This window comes from Nymphaea colorata, chromosome 8, assembly GCF_008831285.2.
Source record: "Nymphaea colorata isolate Beijing-Zhang1983 chromosome 8, ASM883128v2, whole genome shotgun sequence".
Taxonomy (NCBI): domain Eukaryota; kingdom Viridiplantae; phylum Streptophyta; class Magnoliopsida; order Nymphaeales; family Nymphaeaceae; genus Nymphaea; species Nymphaea colorata.
In genome coordinates, this window is record NC_045145.1 from 17,861,776 (window position 1) to 17,881,769 (window position 19,994).

A 19,994-nucleotide genomic window follows, 5' to 3' on the forward strand; every position below is an offset into this window, starting at 1 on the left:
GGTATACCATATGTTAAAATTTAAAATATTTGTGTCTAAAAGAACCAAGAAGTACTAAAAATGTCATGAATTATTGCTGCATCATAAACTATTGTTAAAGCTCAGACAACAATTGTTTTTTAGTGATTGATTGTTAACTTTTGCCATTCGATAGTGTAGAATTATCTTGGTAATTGATTTTTTCAAGATAGATGATTGAGAGAAATAGATTAAAAAAAATCATCAAACATTAATAACTTTTTCTCTCTGATTTTCTATCAATTATATATATTTGAAAAAATCCACAGCCAAAATGATTTCTTATGGATCTGACACACACACACTCTCTTTCTTAAGATAACTCATTAAAGAGGACATGGGTATATATAAGCTGTTAAATGTAAGCTTCAGCTTTCCTTTAAACGGTAGGATAAAATGTTCATCCTCTAAAAACGGTACTGGGTTCCTTTCGTAGATGGAGACAATGGACCCCACTGTGGAGTGGATCAACATGAGCAGTCGCCGATGGGTCCCTGTCTTCATTGAAGACGCTGCAGGCTGGTCTCACAATTATGCGTTCCCTCGCCTTTGTGCTTCCATTGGGGAAAAAATGCTCATTGCCAGACAAAGCTTTATGTTTCTAGGAGTAGGAACTACAACTTAGCTCATGTCTACATAAAAATGTCGGTCAGAAACGAAGCCTCGAACCTTGACCACACCTGAAAGAGCTTCACGAAGCTGAAACTTTGGAAGATTTTTTTTTTTCACCAATGTCTGGTGTTAGGGGAACTGAAATTTCAATATGAGTAAACTGTTGGGTAATATTATGGCTACCCACTGGATGCTTCTTATTGTGCAAGCTCAATAATAATATGATCCTTGGATGGTTGGTTACATTTGTTAATGAATTCTACAAATAACGACACCGCTTCCTGTTTTCTAGCAAAAGGAGATTGAGAAGGTCTGCTAGCCGATGACCCTCCGACTCAGTAGTTTGGTAGGTGAGCAGTAGCGAGAGAGAAAGAGAGGCGCAGAGCTTGCCCCATTTTGGTCACTGTGCAACGGCGCAAGCATTTAGAAGGGTGTGAAGCTCAAAACTTCACACTGTGGCAGCCATCGACTGTGCTGTCGTTATATATATCATCATTTGGCATTGAACAAAGAGCAATCGAATCGTTTCTCGTCTCCTCCCGTTGGAAATGGAGGAGGTTTGTTCTTTGACGAGGCATGCTCTTCTCCGCCTCTTGTTCGCTCTCCCGCTCTTGCTGGCGGCCGCTTCCTCGAGGCCGCCTTTCGCCTGCGATCCTGCCGATCCCGCTACTCGTTCTCACGTTTTCTGCAGGACGTCGCTTCCCCTGGAGGTGAGGGTGCGGGACCTGGTGTCTCGGCTCACGCTGGACGAGAAGGTAACCCAGCTGGTGAACTCGGCTCCTGGGGTGCCACGGCTCGGCATCCCTGCCTACGACTGGTGGTCGGAGTCGCTGCACGGCGTGTCTGGAAGCGGGCGAGGGATTCACTTCGATGGAAGCATCAGAGCTGCTACCAGCTTCCCTCAAGTCATCCTCACCGCTGCTTCCTTCAATGTCCTCCATTGGTACCAGATTGGTCAGGTGACTTTAAGTTCTCTCTCTGCCTTTTGCTGCTATTAGAATGGATGGGTAGGTGGCTTACCCATTTATTTCTCTGTCTCTGCCTGTGTCTCCATCTCTCCCTCTGTGGCTTTTGTTGATATGAGCAACAAGCAGTTTAGCTATTTCCCCCCTCTCTATTTCTGCCTTTTGTTGGTGTCTGATTGGACTGGCAGCTTAGGCTGCTTATCATTTTTCCTTTCTCTCGCTCTCTCTCTGTGAGAGGCAAACATATCGATCTTGCAGATCAAAGATGGCTTCTGCATTGTTCGTTGTTTTCTATCTTTCTTTCACAATTGATCGGTTCATAAAATTTACTGAAATGGCAGTATTTAGCAAGGCAGAAGCAACCAACTGGTGCCGATTTCTGCTTCTTCCTTCCTTTTTTCATTTTTTCTGTGATGTCGCTTTAATCAAATAGTCGTAATAACGAGAGAGAGGAGGATTGATTATTGGTCTCATGGAGGGTGCCGATGATGATGATGATGGCAGGCCATTGGGTTCGAAGCCCGAGCACTGTACAACGCGGGTCAGGCCACCGGATTGACGTTCTGGGCTCCCAACATAAACATTTTCAGGGACCCCAGATGGGGGAGAGGTCAGGAGACGCCCGGCGAGGACCCTCTGACGAGCAGCAGGTATGCGGCCGCCTACGTTAGGGGACTGCAGGGCGCCCCTCTCCAGGGCAACGGCCGCCTCGGTCCGCTTCGCGCCTCCGCTTGCTGCAAGCACTTCACCGCCTACGATTTGGATAACTGGAAGGGCACCACTCGCTACGTCTTCAATGCCATCGTAAGCTGCTGTCCCTCCGTCTCCTCCTTCCTTTCCCTTTCCCTTTCCCTTCCCCCTCTTTTTTTCTCTTCGCCATAAATGAACATGTCGCTTCCTGCGTTTTACACTGTACTTTTCGTGAGTTTCACTGGGAGTCGTTTCGTGTCCATTGGGCCATACATAAATGAATTCGATCGCTTGTTGTATCTTTGAAATCTGAAACAGCACTAATGTTGCTTGTTTTTTTGGGTAAATTAAGTGGCTGCATGCAACACCGGGTGAATTAACTGGTCTGAATCCTCTCCACAAAAGATAGGTCTTTTTGGTTTTAAAGCGTGAGTGTTTAAGTTAAAAAGGGTTATTCTTTCTGAATAAAGGAAGGGAGCCATCTCCCCGCAGAATTACCATTTGAAGTTAAAAAGGGTTATGGGGTACAACTTTTGAAACATCTTTTTAAACAGAATGAGATGGAACTGAGTCCAATTTGTGGGAGTCTTTTATGGATGTCTCTTGCATGGGCGGGGCCAGGTTTCGGCGCAGGATTTGGCGGACACATACCAGCCACCGTTCCAAAGTTGCGTGGAGCAGGGTCAGGCCAGCGGCATTATGTGCTCGTATAACCGCGTCAACGGTGTGCCCAGCTGCGCGGACTACAACCTCCTCTCGGCGACGGCCAGGCAACATTGGGGCTTCAACGGGTAAGTCTCTGTAGGCCGGTCTCTCTCTCTCTCTCTCTCCAATCCGGGACAGCTAAATACAAAGTGATGCCGATGGAACAGTGTATTGATGGGTGTAGTATAGGTGGCTGGGTTGGTGGCTAGTGAAAAGTTTAATCATCGGTTTGATTACTGTATGAACTAATATACTGAAGTGCAAAATGGTGGTAGGCGCTACTCTTGAGGGTTGGAAGGACTAGCCTTAAGTTTACTTAGACTTTAAAGTAACCCTGGCCACCAGGGCCAGGGTAAGAAGGATGGGCTCAGTCTCTTGTTGTCTGCTGCTTTTTCATCCTCACCACTTACCCCCATACGTGAGCACTGGACTCAAGTGGGCTAACCAACCTCACCCATCTACCCAACTCTGCCCTTTCTTTCTAAGAAGAAGAGGAGGCCATGGAATGACCAAGCTGATCCTTTCTTGGTTGGAGAGGTTCAAAGGAAAAAAGAAAAGCAGTTTAAAAAGCCATGGTCGCGTGCTCGGTGCTTTTGCAATTTCTATTCCTTTTCCTTTCTTGGTTTTCAAAATGTGGAATGTTGCAAGATTTGGCCTACGGGATGCTCCCAAATCCTTGTCCCACCAAATGATGAAGGTCCAACGCCTCCCCGCCATGCATTCGTCATTGCATTGAGAAAGCAAGTAATCTGCTGTCTTTGAGTAGTTTCCTTTATCATGCGGACCTTCTTTCTTAGTCACATGGCAGAGGACGCACACTCTTGGCTTTGAGCTTTACATCTCTTCCAAAGTAAGAGACTTCAAGTCAATCCACCTAACCAGGTGTACGCAGTGCTTGTGAGCCTAATAGTAACACGTTTTCTTCAATCGTGCTTAATTTTGAGGCTTTTGAAATGAGACAGGAACCGATGTTTACAGCATTATTCAATCTAATCACTTGTTTATTTGTCTGGACATTCTTGCCCGTATAATCAATTAGGTATATCACATCCGACTGCGATGCTGTTTCCATCATCCACGACGCTCAATATTATGCTGCCACAGCCGAAGACGCTGTTGGAGACGTCCTCAAAGCTGGTAATCAGTATAAACTTTCGTTTTTTGTCTTTCAGAATGTGCCACAGATCTGTTGAACTTGTTTTACATAATTATTTATCTCTCAATTTTCATGTTCATTTCGTTTACTGGTCCTGAGAATGTTTTGAGTTAAAAAAGGTCCAGAATTTAATTCCATGGGGTGAGTGTTTCTTCATAAACCGACAAGGTTCTTTCCAGACTTTTAATTTGTGCATCGAACGAGAAAAAGAGTTGATTGATGATGATGATGACTGATCGATTGGTGGTGCTGTATGGCCGTGTTTGTAATCGAATGGCGCAGGCATGGACGTGAACTGCGGCAACTATCTGTTGCAGCACACGAAGTCCGCAGTTCAACAGGGGAAGGTCAGGGAGTCCGACCTGGACAGGGCCCTCCACAACCTCTTCTCCGTCCGCATGCGGCTCGGCCTCTTCGACGGCGAGCCCTCCCGCCACCCTTACTTCGGCTCCATCCATTCCGGCCAAATATGCTCTCCTGCACATCAGAACCTGGCGCTCGAGGCAGCTCGCGACGGCATCGTGCTCCTGAAGAACTCTGGCAGACTCCTCCCGCTCTCGAGATCGAGGGTCCGATCGCTGGCCGTGATTGGCCCCAATGCCAACGACCACAAGGTGCTGGTCGGCAACTACGCCGGCCCGCCTTGTAAGGCCGTGACTCCTTTCGAGGGGCTGCAGAGATACGTTCCTGGCGCCCAGTACTCCCCAGGCTGCGATTCCGTTGGCTGCTCCTCCGACCACCTGATAGGCCAAGCGGTGAGTGCGGCCATTGGTGCAGACCATGTGATCCTGGTCATGGGGCTGGACCAAACGCAGGAAAGAGAGGAGTTTGACCGCCTGAGCCTGCTGCTACCAGGGCAGCAGCAGAAGCTCATCGAGAGAGTCGCCGCTGCAGCCAGGGTGCCCGTCGTTCTTGTGCTTCTGTGCGGCGGTCCGGTGGACGTGTCGTTTGCGAAGTACAACAGGAAGATCGGGAGCATCTTGTGGGCTGGTTACCCTGGTGAAGCTGGCGGCACAGCTCTCGCAGAAGTAATCTTTGGGGATCACAACCCCGGTACAGTTCTTCACTTGTCCTGTTTTTGCTTTTTCTTACTTCTTTTCCTAACATACCAACGATTGAACATTGACAAGCCTTTGCTTCATAAACTCTCAAGCTTGTCACAAGCCACAAAATGGTTTTTCATGTAAGATACACTCAGGACTCCACCAATGTGTCAAATTCGTCAAAGTAACCAATTGTACATCAAAGTGGTGGTGTTTTACATTGACAAAATGCACCTGCTTGTGACTTGTTCTGCGCTTGAAAATAGGTACTTGCAAATTTCCCATCAAGCGGCTTCTCTTGTAAATCGACAGAATTGGTGGCAATTTCACCACAGGACGTTCATCTGTCGCCCTCACCACCAATAGTCTCGGCCTTAGTGCTCTGCATTTTAACTTTGTTCTTTAACTTTTGCTTAGGATCAAAATTGCTGTTTTCATGTGCCAAGTTGCTTATATTCAAATTGGTATTCAATAAATAGACTTCTTCCCGTATTCAGGTGGAAGATTGCCAATGACTTGGTATCCGGAAAGCTTCACCGGGGTTCCAATGACTGACATGAGAATGCGGCCGGACCCGAGAACCGGCTACCCCGGCCGAACCTATCGATTCTACACCGGCAGAGAAGTGTTCCGATTTGGTTCCGGTTTGAGCTACTCCACCTACTCTTACGAGTTCGTTTCCGTGACCAACCGTCCCTTGCACCTGTCCGGAAGCAGCGAGGCCGCCCGACCTGCCTCCGAGGGCGCAGCCACCGCCTACCACTACGACGTTGAGAAGCTCGGCGTCGTCGCCTGCGATGAAATGAGGTTCTCTGCAACCGTCAGAGTGAGCAACAATGGTACCATGGATGGCCGCCATGCGGTTCTGCTGTTCTCCCGGCGGGATAACGATGTTGCTGCCATGGGCAGTCCGAAAAAGCAGTTAGCGGGCTTCCAGAGTACTCATGTAAAAGCGGGAGAGAGGGCAGAGGTGGAGTTCGTAGTGGAGCCATGCGAGCACTTGAGCAGCGCCATGGAGGACGGAACCAAGATTCTGCGAAGTGGAGCTCATTACTTGATTGTCGGCGACACAGAACACCAGTTGACAATTGTAGCCTAAGCTGTACCTTGCTGACAGATCTGGAGGTCTGAAGAGAATAAAGTGTCGCCGGTTGGCTTCTCTGTCTGACGTCGTTCTGCAGACAGGGAGACAGAGAGTTCAAGAGTTTTTCTTGTTATTGATTAAAAGAAGTTGTTGAATGGTTATCCGGGTCACTGTTCGTGGATGCTACGAAAGGCATCTCGGTAGACGACACGGAAAGACAGGTGAAAATAGTATTAAACGGGAAAGACAGGTGAAATAGTATTAAACATTGGCCTTTATTCATCATCTCGTAAGAAGATAGACACGATTAGTGGATGGCAACGCCTCACCCCATTGCCTGCCAACTGTTGACGCGTTTCTACGTATGATTTCTGTCTTTTGGAAAGAGGAAGAGAAAACCAGACTTGAATACCTGGATCTGCGATTTTATGGTAGGATTTGATGAACTTCATTATTCTATGATCTGTTTTTAATATATATATATAGTCGGGGCAATCCTTCTTACACCAGGCCTTTTGGTTGGTATAAATTAAAATTTACTGGACATGTCAATTGACTAATCAATCTTCAAAGATCGTGAGGCAAAGCAGTAATAAACTTATTGGGCACATTTTCCTTTTGAACATAACAAAGTTATGAAACTGTGCAGAATGCGGAAAGATGAAGCATGTATATTATGGTTGTCACACAAGTTCATCTCCAGGGGAGCAACTCTTAACCAAAAACAAAAAACGAACCACCGACTGCTGATTAGCGACAATATGGGAAACGATCTTCATTTATTTCATTGTTAAATACCATCTCTTGCGAATCAGATTATTTATCAACAAAGTTCTAGTTAAACTCTCTGGGTCCAGGTGCATCTGCTAGTGAAAGAGCATGTTCTAACTGCACTTCACAATCTTTAGGAAAACTTCGGCGACCATGCGAGTGTGGTAGTCAGGATCACTCATCAAAGTGCGGACGGCTGTTTCAAGTGCAGTACCGCCGGACTTCTTCGAAAAGGCACTTCGAATTTCTCCGATGTTGACGCCGGATTTGGCGACGACGACGCGGATCATCAGATCGGTCGCCGGTTCGGTAGCCAATCGGCGCTTCACCCACATGTCTTTCAGCTGCTTGGCGTAATGCTTCTCAGGATAGGAGATGCAGCGAGTTACAGAGCTGAGAGTCCTTCCGAACTCCCCATGCCTCTTTTGCTTCAAGAACTTGGAGATGTGGTGGCCGTAGAGCTGCTCGTAGCAGTGCAAAATCGTTCTTAGTTGCTCTATGTTTCTCCTCGTCAGAACGGAGAGAATGGTTCTTTGATCGGTGGAGGCACCGCTCTCTATGGCTTCATACAAAATCTTTGCATCGCACATGCCCATGCTCACGTCAACTGTTGATCCTTCTGCTCCGTTGATGCTTGACAGCGCTGTTAGTACCTATGAAATAAAACCAACAGTAACAACATTTTTCTAAGATTTTTTCCAAAATTAACTCAGCTAAGAAGGAACCCTATCCCCCACCCGGCGCCTTCAATTGGAGCTCAGAACACCCCCTTAACTTGTGGATCCAATGGTGTTTATCATCGGCAACCTACAGCACTTGGTGACTTGAGTCATTCAATACTCAAATAATTTTTTAACAAGAAGTGAATATATATATATATATATATATATATCACTCTCAATGAATAGTTAAGAGAAAAACATAATAACACGCTAGATGGAACAACCCTCCTAAGTGAGTTGGATAACTCTAGATGACTAGAGTACCATTCAATTTTCTTATATATGTATAGGGTTTTTAAGTATGTACCAATAGCATTTGCAACGCCAATAATGGGGCCAAGTTAAGTAGAAGATGCACTACAGCTTGGATACTTATGGCATCAAATTTGAAAGGTACCTATGCCCGTCATTTTTGAAGGTTTAATACCATATTCAGCCAAGTAGGTACCGCAGGTTCAAGTAAATGCTAGGGACCAAAAGATGCCAAAATGAAAAAAAAAAAGAAGGAACCAAGTCAATTTCCTTTTTTTTTTTTTCTGTATTTCGACAAGGATGAAACTACCCTTCAACAAAGAGAAAAACCTTCATTAAAAGGGAAATGCCCCTCACATGTTAAAGTTAACCTGACTACCTGAGGGTCCTTGTCTCAATGGTGCAGTCCACACATTGCGGGGCTAACAGAACACTTTTTAGTTACAAGGAAAAATGCAAACGTAATAATTTAGTTAATGAATTACCTCCTTGAGGGTGCTGTGGGCCTTGAGTGAGATATCTTGCTCAATATTTCTATTGTATTGGCTGCGGTAAGCTTGCTTGATACATTGTAACTGAGAGGAAGAGCGCGTGCAGAAGACTTCAATAAGAATGTCAGAGCCAAGAGCAGGCCCATGCAATGCATCCCTTAGTAACTTAGCGTCCCGTTCTCGTGGTTCCATCATCTGGAGGTGCACTAGACTCTGCAAACCAGGGTGATAATTTTTTTTTTTCCCTTGAGTTGTGGGCAGAAGGATGTATCGACAAACTGAACAAATTAAAGCACATATAATTGACGAAACTTGTATAGTTGGAAAAATGCTTACAAGAAAGTTGTTCCTTCTTTGAATGTTGCAAAGTTGGTGAAGAATGTCCTGGTTGTATGTAGCTCTGTAAGCTTCAACAACACGGTTGAGATCTTCCGTGCTCCTTTTGGTTAACAGTTCTTTGAGACTTTCACAGTTGCTAGCTCCATTGCCTGGTAAATTCAGAGTTTAAATAGTTTTAGATCAACCATATGTCGACTTTCTCTCTCTAGCTCTCTCGCTGTAGGCTCACTGCCAAATGCTAAAGGTGCATAAAATGAAAACTTAGTAGCATAAAATTTGAATCACCGACGCTGGTAACGAGGAAAATGCAATTTTTCACTTGACATCAACCAGTAAAAGATCAAAGCTAGCTATCACCGCTACCTTACTAAAAATCACTATCAAAAGCCCTCTGTTGGCATCGAAAAACCACTTTAATAAACAATTTAAACACGAGTAGGCTACACTCATAAGACTAGACAATATCAGCTTGTTTAGTTTCACATCTAAAGGCTTGAATACGCATGTTTTGGCACATATTGGCACTAGACGTTACGTTATTATCATATAGCAGGAGTACCATCAGGACGTACACGAAAGAAACGAATGCAGAACGTGGCAGTCGAGCTGATCCCTTTGGGAGATCACTTGAGATGCTTCCATGATGAGACTCGAAGGTGCTTTCCGTCTCTTCTATTTCGATCCGAAGTGTGTAACTCATTTGAATGTGGTGACCCCCAATTTATAGAGCAAGGATGAAAGTGGAGTTTGAAAACTGTCTTGGTGCTTTACTTTTCATGGAATAAAAACTTTATGACTTAAAAGGTGAGGACCATGGTAGGAACTTATTCCACCCTCCAATTTCGAGCATGGCCATCTCTCTTCATTTCCCTTTCTTCCAGCACCAACCCCACACTCGTTCTCTTAATCGAAGGAGAGTTATGACATACTTTTTGATGGATAGCAGAATCGCTTTACCGCCTCACGCTGCATTCACATTAGATTTTGAATCATTCACATCTTTCACACTGTAATGGTCCATATTTTATAAGTTGACAGAACCATTTCATTGTTTTCTTAATAATATCGGATGTACATTTTGATGCTCTGTGTAGGTCCCTTCATCTACGCCATCTTCCATACACGGCTTCAGTTCACAAGATGCCCCCTTGTTCTCAGTAGCTCAGGTATCATAATATTCTTTCTCCTTTTAGAGCACCAGACTAATTCTCTCTCTTTCTTTCTTACACGCGCACAAGACACTGCGGTTCTCAACCATGGCACAAAGTAAATGGCAACATGGACACCGTGCAACAGCTTCAATACTGGTTTTGAATGTGCTCTGAAACATTTTGACAGTTGAGACATTGGTGGTGTTATTTCACCAAGAAAACCTCATCCTTTCAGACTCAACAGATGGTAGAAGGACGCCCAGAAACTATCTCTGAGCCAAATGACAGTTTCAGGACAGTCCTGTCGACCGGAATGTACGATATATATCTAAGCTTGTGCAAATGTGTAATAGCCCATTTAAATGAAACTTACTAGTGAAGTACTGACCGGCAGAATATACTCTTTCTGTCATGATGTTACTTTTTTATTAAGCTGGGCCACAAGAATAGGCAACCACATGAATGAGTGCACGCTTCTAAAAAAAATACTACGAGAAATTGTGGCGAAATATATAGTACATGTCCATGAATTATGCTGTTTCATTGAAACAACGCTATTGTCAATGTGAACATGTTATTGTCATTTAAATTTCACGATTAGATGAATTTCAGTGGCACATCTTCAGCATCAATGAATCATGAAACGTCTGGTGCCTTTGTTATTTAGATTCGACGATCGATGCCGCTAAAACAAAGGCCATTGACTTGAATAATATTGAAATTCAGATCTTCATCTGCAATTCATCCATTTTTATCCCTTCCAGTTTCATGACTAAATATTTTATTATTTTATTGAAGAGTCATTAACAGCTAAGAAGTTCGTCCCATGTTCAAGATTATAGTCTTAGAAAACCTATTTATCAGAATCGACCAACAAAAGAGTTCAATATTGCTGTAGAATTGAACTTGGACGTGCATAGGCAACTTTTAAATTAGGAACAAGTATATCAAACTGCGATATTCAGCCTGGATGCAAAGAATGCTTCACGCCTTATATGTTACACTAACAGAACCTTGTTTATGTTTTTTGTTTTTTGGGCTAAATACTTCCACATGCTCTTCTTGTGTTTTTTCAAGAAACTAAAAAAAGATAAATTTTAGGAACTTCATCATCCATATTGCATTGTCTAGACGGTCCTTCAAACTTTATGAAAGTTTCGAGTTTGAACAACCCAAGGTTGGTATCAAACATTACTAAGGTTTTAGCTTTACAATATGCTTGTATCTTGCGCTTAAGGCCAGGCATAAGACACTCTAATTTATGCAGGAACAGCATATTATCTTGCTTGAAAGCTATGCATTTGAGCCATCAGTGGCACGGTACGCCTTCTCTCGCTTTTAAACAAAATCGACCAGCAAAGTACGAACAAAGAGAAGGGTATTAATGCAAGATAACCTAAGACGATGACGATCTAATGATAGAATGATGAGACGTAGAGAGAGGTGTCAACGATATTCTCTATATATGTGTATTTTTAAGTTCATAGAAGTTAATAATCATATGTAATATAAATGCATACAACTTGGACCAGTTTTATTACCCGTTCATTTTTACCGAGGAACAACTTGGACTCGCCTTATTACCCCTTTCAGTTTCAATATTGAAGGTTGGTCATTTTTCTAAAATCTACCAAATGGGTCTGTGCTTTGCTCTCAAAACATGGTGAATCCGTGAAAAATGAATAATGTTTTTGAAATGTGTAGACAAGATTTTCAAATCAACTGTCTGAATTAATTGTTTGACTTTAATGAAAGATCATCTTATATGTTTGGTGAAACATCTTAAAAATATAGAACTGGTGCTGCTATTTGGGCAAACCAAATTCACAAAATTTGAACTAGAACTCTACACAGGGCTGCCAAATTGGACCATCAGCATTCGTATTGTAATAACATGTTCACAGTGACATCAGCTCAAATCAGCTCCACTAGACAATCTAGAGAATTAGTTCTGCTATACAGTCCGATATATATGTCCTCAAAGAAAGAAGACAAAGATAGTCAAATATGAAGCATTTGGTGTATCCTCTGCACAATCCCACATTCTTTTGTGATTACCTGCAAGAGCTGTTGCAGTTGCAAGAAAGCAGCAACTGGTCATTGAAAAGAGTACAGACGAATAAAGAAATCTACAAGCACCCCAGAAGTGCAGACCTTCCTAACAATGGAAGAAAAATCTAGTAGCAGAAATGTAAGCACTTTAGACCATATGAGGAGAGAGCTGGTGATCAGTTTAGAAACAAGAAAAGAATACAAAAAATCAGCATGATGCAACTTGCAAATCCATTGTGAATGACCTCCAAACATCCCTAAAGCAAATGGAGATGCATTCGTACTAGTAATAACAGGATCACGAAGGTTCCTCCAGTAAGCCATTTGGACAAAGATTGTGAATGACTTCCAAATCCTTCTTGCAATTCTCCCTAAGTCCCTTCAGTTTCTGAAGATTGGATTGCTGCATAGAAAAGGGGAAGATGAGCATGTAGGGAGGCATCAAAACAAAGTTAAAGGAGAAATAACGCGTTCTCAATTGGCACTTTCACCACCCACTCTCTTAATGGCAGACTGAAACCAGTACTTTCCCAAACTATCAGAAGAAATAAGAATATTAAAAGCATAAACTGCAGAAAGAAAAGGAGAAATTAATTACCAGCTGCATGATTTCAGAGCTAAGAGATTTCTCTGTCTGAAGGAAAAGAGACCTCCACTGGTGCATAAGATGGGACTCCAAAGTTCTCTTACCAGGCTCTTGACTAGTACTGCACACATAGGTCTGCTTATGACAGGCTCTAGCAAGATCATTGAAAAAGTTCCCTCCTAATAATGATGCAACATTTCCAATGCTCTTTTTCAAAACTGTACAATACAAAAAATAAGAAACAGTAAAGGGAACGTCCAAATTATTCCAGGTCTAGTTCTACCATAAACATACTGTTGAAGTTTAAAGATTGCAGACTAAAAAGATAATATGCAAAACAGTTGATCCAACTAAACAGGAAACCAGAAAAGGACATCATCGATTACCTGACAAACGGCCTCTGACATCATGATAATTAAGATCTGACCATATGTAAGCAGCTGTAGAAAAACAAGAAAAATCATCCAAAGGAAATCTGTCTTCAATATATAGATTACAGCTTCAGAAAAATAAGAAAATAATCCAACAACAATCTGGCCTCAAGGAACAGGCTAGGCAAGGTGCAGAAACTAAAATGCAAGAGGCTTCGATAATCTCCAATTCAATCTTGAAGAAAATACTACTAAAGGACAAGTCATGCAAATAAGATAACTTTTCATTGGAACAGGTAGAACTGAATACCTTTACAGCAGAAGGAACAAGAGCAGTTTTGTGCTGTATCAGATTTATCCATATGGAACCTATCATGCCCACTGACTTCTGTCCAAGAACTTCTAACTTGAGAGCTGCAGCCCATATCCTCTTGAAAACCAGATTCATTCAAGATTGTTCCAGACACATCAGCAGCTTTTCTCATTGCACTTGCATCACTTGATTCAACACATGAATCCCCATTTGCAGCATGAACCTCCTCACTTCCCTTAACAAATGTTTCCTGAATGCCTGAACTAATCTTGCTTGCAGAAGAAATTCCCACACTTCCTTTGCTTATATCAGGAAATGCAAAGGCTGCGGAAGTAACTCTATTAATTGCAGATAACCGGCTGCCCCCAGACAGGGGCTGCCTGTTGATTTCAGCAAACACAGGAGTGTTTTCTTTATCGCTGTCCAACAAATTCCTCTCCCTTTGAGGAGAGCTTTGAGAATTAAGGGTGGCAGCATCAGTTTGCTCGCGAAGAAAGATTGGCAAAGAAACTACCTTTTTTCCTTCAAAGTATTGGGGAATGTACCGAGTGTCTTCATTACCACTTGCAGAAGATTTGCTAGGTTCTCTATCATCCGAGCCTTTCAATGTAATGCCAACTATATCTTTGCTTCTCAGCTTGGTCTTTATGCCTGGATAAATTTGGCTATGCAAGTCCCAAGCCCTACATGCAACTTCATCGTTTCCAGAATAATTGTGTTTGGCTTCAAACAAACCCTTAGATATGAGATTACCAACATTTTCTGAAGGTTTATCATATTCAGATTTATATCTCTTGGATCGTGTAAAATTGCTATTTAGAGAAAGATTAGTAATATCATGTATTACATTGGCTCTTTTTGAAGGCCTAAACGTTTCAACTTCATGTTCTGAACTGTCACAAGCTTCAGGTTGAACCAAAGATTTAGTCATGCTTAGCATGCTAGACGACTCGGAATGAACCAATAACAATCACCTGAAAATGTCAAAATGGTATCAACTTTCTTCCACTTGTATGATCATATTTATCAGCAAAAGGCACTCACAAATAAATAAATAAAAAAAAAACAGTCATCTAATCACACTTATAATTGACATTCCAGCATCATGAATCAATATTATCAGCATTCATGAAACTGACAGTATGCACCATCTTAAAATGGTTCAAGAACTTAACAGTGCAATAAATTTATATTTTATAATTGAGAATTTGTGCTAAACAAAAAAGGAAGTACAACAAGCAGTTGTGAAAATTGGCAGTCGGATTCGGTTGGTCAAGGCTCTAAAAGGACTAGCCAGGATTCAGTTTGAGTTGGTCCAAGTCTCTTGACTAAAAATAAAATTAATAAAAAGAGACATATAAGCCTATGGTCTTAAAGCTTCATCTTTTAGAGAGAAAAAAAAGAGGGAGAATATACAGATACAAAAATATTATCGGTACAATAAAATTTAATGCGATGAACATGGCAATGCAACTACCATTGATGACTTGAGATCAACAGAAGAATTGCTTCCAGTGATTATTGTAAAAAAATGCAGTATTATATTACCAAATACTCAAAGATATCTGAAATTGCTGACGTCCATAGAGGAGCTGCAGGATCAACAGATCCCATAACTAGGACTGATAGTTCCTTAAAGTTGTCAATAAGACAAATATCTGAAGCTGTGACAATTTATTAAAATTTGTTAATAATAAAAAATATCAGAGTGCTTAAGGTTATACTTCATGAGCTATATATCACATAGGTAAGGGTACGGGTGCCAGCATGGGTGGTGGTATGGGTACTGGTTCAAAGTATTTTCAAAAAAATTGAGTGCGGCGGTATGGCTGTGTGTGTATATATATGCATAATAAAATAACACATTCATGATCCAAAATTTATAGTTTCTAAAGAAGAAACTATTGAACAAAATATGAAAACGCAACTCTGTATGTGTCTCTTGAGTCCAATGGTGTAAAGAACAAAACTGAAATCCTAAATTTTGGATAAGAAAGGACTCGGTCAACTTTGACTGAATCCTAAATCAAACGGATACGGTCTAGGGTACGTTGACCGTATCTAATACTGTTTGACTAGTACCCAAGAAGTACTAGAGACGGTACCAATACCAGTACTGGTGTTGTACCTAACCGATATGAGTATGCTGCCTTTACAGCAGTACCCAGTGAGTACCAATACCAGTTCTGATGTCGTACCTAACCGGTACGGGTACGCTGCCTTTACAGCAGTACCCATGTGACTAAGCTCATGAGAAGTACATCATTATCCTCTTTGTTATTATATTTACAGTTAAGCTTCAGCAATTATCCCAAGTCAAGAACTGACATTCTCTAACAAGTTAAAGTTCCTCAAAGCATAGTTAAAGTTTTTCATTCTAACACTAACTTTAATTATAAGAAATATCTAATGTGACTTCTTTCTAACATTCTACGACCCATTCTATCAGTTTTATTTTGAAATTGTTTTGTCGGTTCCAGTCATCAACTTGGGACACACATCATGCCATACATCTGTGATTTTCCCGGCATTGGATGAAGACTTATCCTCAATTGCAGCTTCTTTGTACTCACATTCATATCCTGTAAGCTTAAAGGTTCAAAAACAAATCCACGCAGCACAAGTTGAAGACCTACACCACCACCGGGAAAAGCTTTCAAAATCTGTAGTTTCACTTTGAAGTACATTCAAAGCAATCTTGAAAGGCATGAAATCCGGCAATATGTCATTAGTCTGGATGTAGGACTAATGGTGGAACCAGAAAGCATATAGCATTCATCAATCGAAGATGAGTACCAAAAATTGAAACAAGGAGCCTCAAATTGGACCCACATGCTGAAATTTATCCATAGCAACTTGAGGAGACAGCAAAGCTAACAGCATCTAGTCTTTTACATGACTTACAGGATTCTTTCCTGCACAAACTAAAGATTGCCAATAAAATTTCTGATTACTCGCATGCTAGATGGTTAAATTCTAGGAGTGCCGACAATCTTGGAGCGTTTATAGACGATATGCCATTTCCCACACAAACGGTATTACAAAAAGTCAAGGAATTAAAAGGCTTCACGATTCGATATGACCAAGTTCAACCATTTGAACAAAGGAGACCGACAGGCACTTAGAGAGCGTCTTGAACCAAAGAGCCTAAAACTGGAAGGCACGCAAACCCAACGACTAGAAAGAACCTAGAAATGGAAGACACATAAACCCAACGATTAGGAAGACGGGAATATGCAGATCCAGAGGAGGAACAAATCACAAAGACGAATAGAAAATGCACACAAGGAAAATGCGTCGTCCGCAAAGTATATCAATGTTTCGACTTGAACCGACCGCAGTCTTGCAACGAGTATTTCAAACTTTTCGTCGGTTACTGAAATGGAAGGCGCACCAATAAGCATACTCGCAGAAGAAGAGAGGTAAAGCTATAATAACACAGAGAAGAGATCCATGCATCACAAACCCAAAACCCCTTAAGACTTAGGCGATTGGGCAACTTGCACACGGCAAAGACGAGAAGAAAGAAAAAAAAGAATACGGACTCGCCGCACATCAAATCTTGCTGCTGCTTTGTCTCGGTTCAAAAGTGAAGAGAAAAGAACAGGTCAAGAAAGGAAATGCAGATCGCAATGCCTAAACATCGGCGCACCAAAACCTAACAATCAACAAAAGCCGAAAAAGAAGAAGGAAACACGCAGAGAGAAAAGAGAGAAGAAACTACCAATGAAATCGGCCACCCCAGAGGACAGGAGGACTCTGACATTGATCGATCGATCATATCGAAGAGAGAGAGAGAGAGAGAGAACACCGCAGAGTTCCTGTATATATAGAGCCCGCCAATCAGGGGACAAGCGGGATCGCGGGCAAATCGCTTTCCTTTTTCAAAAATTTCGTTTCGATGTTTGGTTTCTGCGAGCGGAGGGAAAAGGAGGACGAAAGAGGAAGATATATAACGGGTTCGGATCTGGATCTTACTATATCCAACCCGGACCTATGTTCAGCCTTCGTTTTGGTGTTGAGCACTTGAGCTGAAGGCGGCACTCGGAAACGGCTTCATTCATTTCCCCTCCATACCTGACCCGGCTGCTACCCAAATCCATGGAGGCACCAGTTGCAGAAGCAGCCGGTAGCCTTTGATTCCACACTAATGGAGACCTACTCTAGGTCCTCTGATTGTGTGTTTGCTCACCCTTCTTTTGTATCGCCTAAGAAATTAGAGTTGGCGATGCTGTTCATGAAGTTATGGATAATGCTGCTTTTGGGCAACAAGTGCCATGATAGAATTGATCGGAGGTATGTTGGTGGCAGTACTCATGGCGTTGATGAATCCTGCGTCAATGGTGGTAGAGGTGCTGAAGGGGAAGAATGCAGCAATACCCAGAAAAGATGATGATCAGACACACACACACACACAGAGCGAGAGAGAGAGATGCTGGTACAGCAGCAGCTGTCTTTCCTCTTGCAGGACTGTGCTGCCATCAGAAGTGACCTGAGACGAGTGGCCTCCCTCCACGCGCTCATCGTCAAGCTTGGCTTTGAACCTGATGTTGTCCTTTCCAACCATCTCGTTAATTCTTACTGCAAATGCGGGGATACCGCTGCTGCTCATAATGTGTTCGACGAAATGCCGCACAGAAATCTTGTGTCGTGGTCCGCCTTAATATCCGGCTATAGCCAATGCGGTCGTCCACTTGAGGCTGTCAAACTCTTTGGTGGCCTGCATAGTGCAAACCCTCGAATCTGCGCCAACGAGTATGTCTATGCCAGTGTTCTCAGCTCATGTTCTGTTCTTTCGAATCAGGCTGCTGGCAAGCAAGTGCATGGACTTGCTGTAAAGTCCGGCTCTGAGTCTACTGTTTTCGTTGCAAATGCCCTCATCACCATGTATATGAAGTGCGGTCTTTGTGGGGATGCATGTAAAGTGTTTGATCTGATTGATGGTAGTCGGAATTCAGTCTCATGGAATTCTCTGATTACGGGCTTCGCGGACAACATGGAAGGGGAAAAAGGTTTGGAAATGCTAAGGCGCATGCATTTGCTGGGTTTTGTTCTCGACCGATTCACTTTTATGGCTGCATTAACTATATGCACCTATCTTGATGAGCTGCAATGTGGAAAACAATTGCATTGCATGGCAATCAAACATGGCCTGGATTTAACCTCTCCAGTGGGGAACGTTATTGTGACGATGTACTCTGGGTTCAATGCTATTGACGAAGCTGAGGAAGCTTTCTGTTGTATCGTGGAGAAAGACAATATTTCATGGAACACCATCATCTCTGCTTGCTCACATTGTTCCTATCATGATAGAGCATTGACACATTTCTCGACAATGTTGGTGCCTGATAACTTCACCTTTGCTAGCGCGCTTGCTTCATGTGCTGACCTTGCTTCTATACGCAGAGGCCTTCAAATACATGCTCGCATTATCAGGACAAGGTCTGGGCATGTAGATATTGGTGTAGGGAATGCACTCATAAACATGTATGCCAAGTGTGGCAGTATAAAATATGCTTGGGCAGTCTTCAATGCAATGTTAGATCACAATGTCGTGTCGTGGAATTCTATGATTGCGGGCCTTTCTTGTAATGGTTATGGTAATGAAGCGATCGAGGTGTTTGAACGGATGGTTTCAGATGGGTTTTCGCCGGATTATATCACTTTCGTTGGGTTACTATCTGCTTGTGATCATGTTGGCTCCGTCAAGCAAGGGAAAGATTTATTTGATTCAATGTGGAGGGATTATGGTATAGAGCCTGGGGTGGAACATGTTGCATGCTTGATCAATCTACTGGGAAGAGCTGGAACGCTGTCAGAGGCAGAAGCGTATGCCAAGAAGTTCGATAATGTCATTCTCTGGGGAAGCTTGTTATCTGCTTGTCGTCTGCACGGCGACGTGGAACTCGGGAAAAGGGCTGCCAGAAGGGTTTGGGAGATCTGTCAACTGTCCCCCTTATCACCATCTTCCTCTTCCCCTTATGTGCTGTTGTCCAATATGTGTGCTGCTGATGGAATGTGGGAAGGCGTAGCGGAGGCAAGGAAGATAATGAAGGAAAGGGGCGTGAAGAAGGAAGTTGGTAATAGTTGGATTGAAATTGGAGGGGTTGTAGAAAGATTTTCCGTCAGCGATTTCTCTCACTCGAGAATGGATGAAATACTAACTGTCATTGCAAGTTTAAGTTGGAGCCTGAAATCTTCAGAGCTTTGAGCCGCTCGTCATCAATATTTATTGAGAAACAGTACCATGTACCTAGTTATAAGCGATGGAACTACGATGATCTCTGGTTGATGTTTGAGGCATGACAACTGCATGATGTCTGACCTTTTCTTTTAATTCTAGGACAAGAAGCGTCTCCTTGTTCTCATGGTTTTTTGTCTGCTGATTAAACCAACTTATTAGGTTGAACTTCAGAGGACAGTAACAAAAAGATTGCTCTTGCAGCTTTTTCATGCATTGAGATTTGTATATTCTTTTGTTTGCCCTATAGACAGTTTTTCAGTAAAAGCATACGCTTCTTTTGCTTACCAATATCAAGTTCTTTTTCCACAATTTAATATCTCGTCTCTTCCCTGCTCCATTCCATGCATCGCATTTAGTTTCTATGGTGTATCCACCCATCGATGAACATAATTATTTTGGTGTACAATGTGATCTTTGGGATCTAAGAAA

At 42.6% G+C, this 19,994-nt stretch overlaps 4 protein-coding genes across 4 annotated transcripts; 2 read left to right on the top strand and 2 right to left on the bottom strand.

The window, feature by feature from the left end:
• Positions 1–900: 900 nt before the first annotated feature.
• LOC116258772 (probable beta-D-xylosidase 7) lies at positions 901–6,551 on the top strand. Its single transcript, XM_031636154.2, has 6 exons — positions 901–1,589; positions 2,100–2,399; positions 2,907–3,076; positions 4,030–4,127; positions 4,429–5,199; positions 5,687–6,551. The coding sequence occupies exons 1-6, from the start codon at positions 1,179–1,181 to the stop codon at positions 6,286–6,288; spliced, it is 2,352 nt and encodes a 783-aa protein (XP_031492014.1). The 5' UTR covers positions 901–1,178; the 3' UTR covers positions 6,289–6,551.
• Positions 6,552–6,861: 310 nt separating this feature from the next.
• On the bottom strand, positions 6,862–9,531 carry LOC116259420 (annexin Gh1-like). Its single transcript, XM_031637231.2, has 4 exons — positions 9,421–9,531; positions 8,846–8,997; positions 8,504–8,722; positions 6,862–7,697 (listed from the first exon to the last, which is right to left on the bottom strand). The coding sequence occupies exons 1-4, from the start codon at positions 9,488–9,490 to the stop codon at positions 7,158–7,160; spliced, it is 981 nt and encodes a 326-aa protein (XP_031493091.1). The 5' UTR covers positions 9,491–9,531; the 3' UTR covers positions 6,862–7,157.
• A 2,300-nt stretch (positions 9,532–11,831) lies between these two features.
• Positions 11,832–17,229, bottom strand: LOC116258487 (uncharacterized). Its single transcript, XM_031635653.1, has 5 exons — positions 17,046–17,229; positions 13,319–14,295; positions 13,024–13,077; positions 12,650–12,855; positions 11,832–12,454 (listed from the first exon to the last, which is right to left on the bottom strand). The coding sequence occupies exons 2-5, from the start codon at positions 14,259–14,261 to the stop codon at positions 12,350–12,352; spliced, it is 1,308 nt and encodes a 435-aa protein (XP_031491513.1). The 5' UTR covers positions 14,262–14,295; positions 17,046–17,229; the 3' UTR covers positions 11,832–12,349.
• Positions 17,230–17,356: 127 nt separating this feature from the next.
• On the top strand, positions 17,357–19,853 carry LOC116258493 (pentatricopeptide repeat-containing protein At2g13600-like). Its single transcript, XM_031635660.2, has one exon. The coding sequence runs from the start codon at positions 17,754–17,756 to the stop codon at positions 19,530–19,532; it is 1,779 nt and encodes a 592-aa protein (XP_031491520.1). The 5' UTR covers positions 17,357–17,753; the 3' UTR covers positions 19,533–19,853.
• Positions 19,854–19,994: the final 141 nt, after the last annotated feature.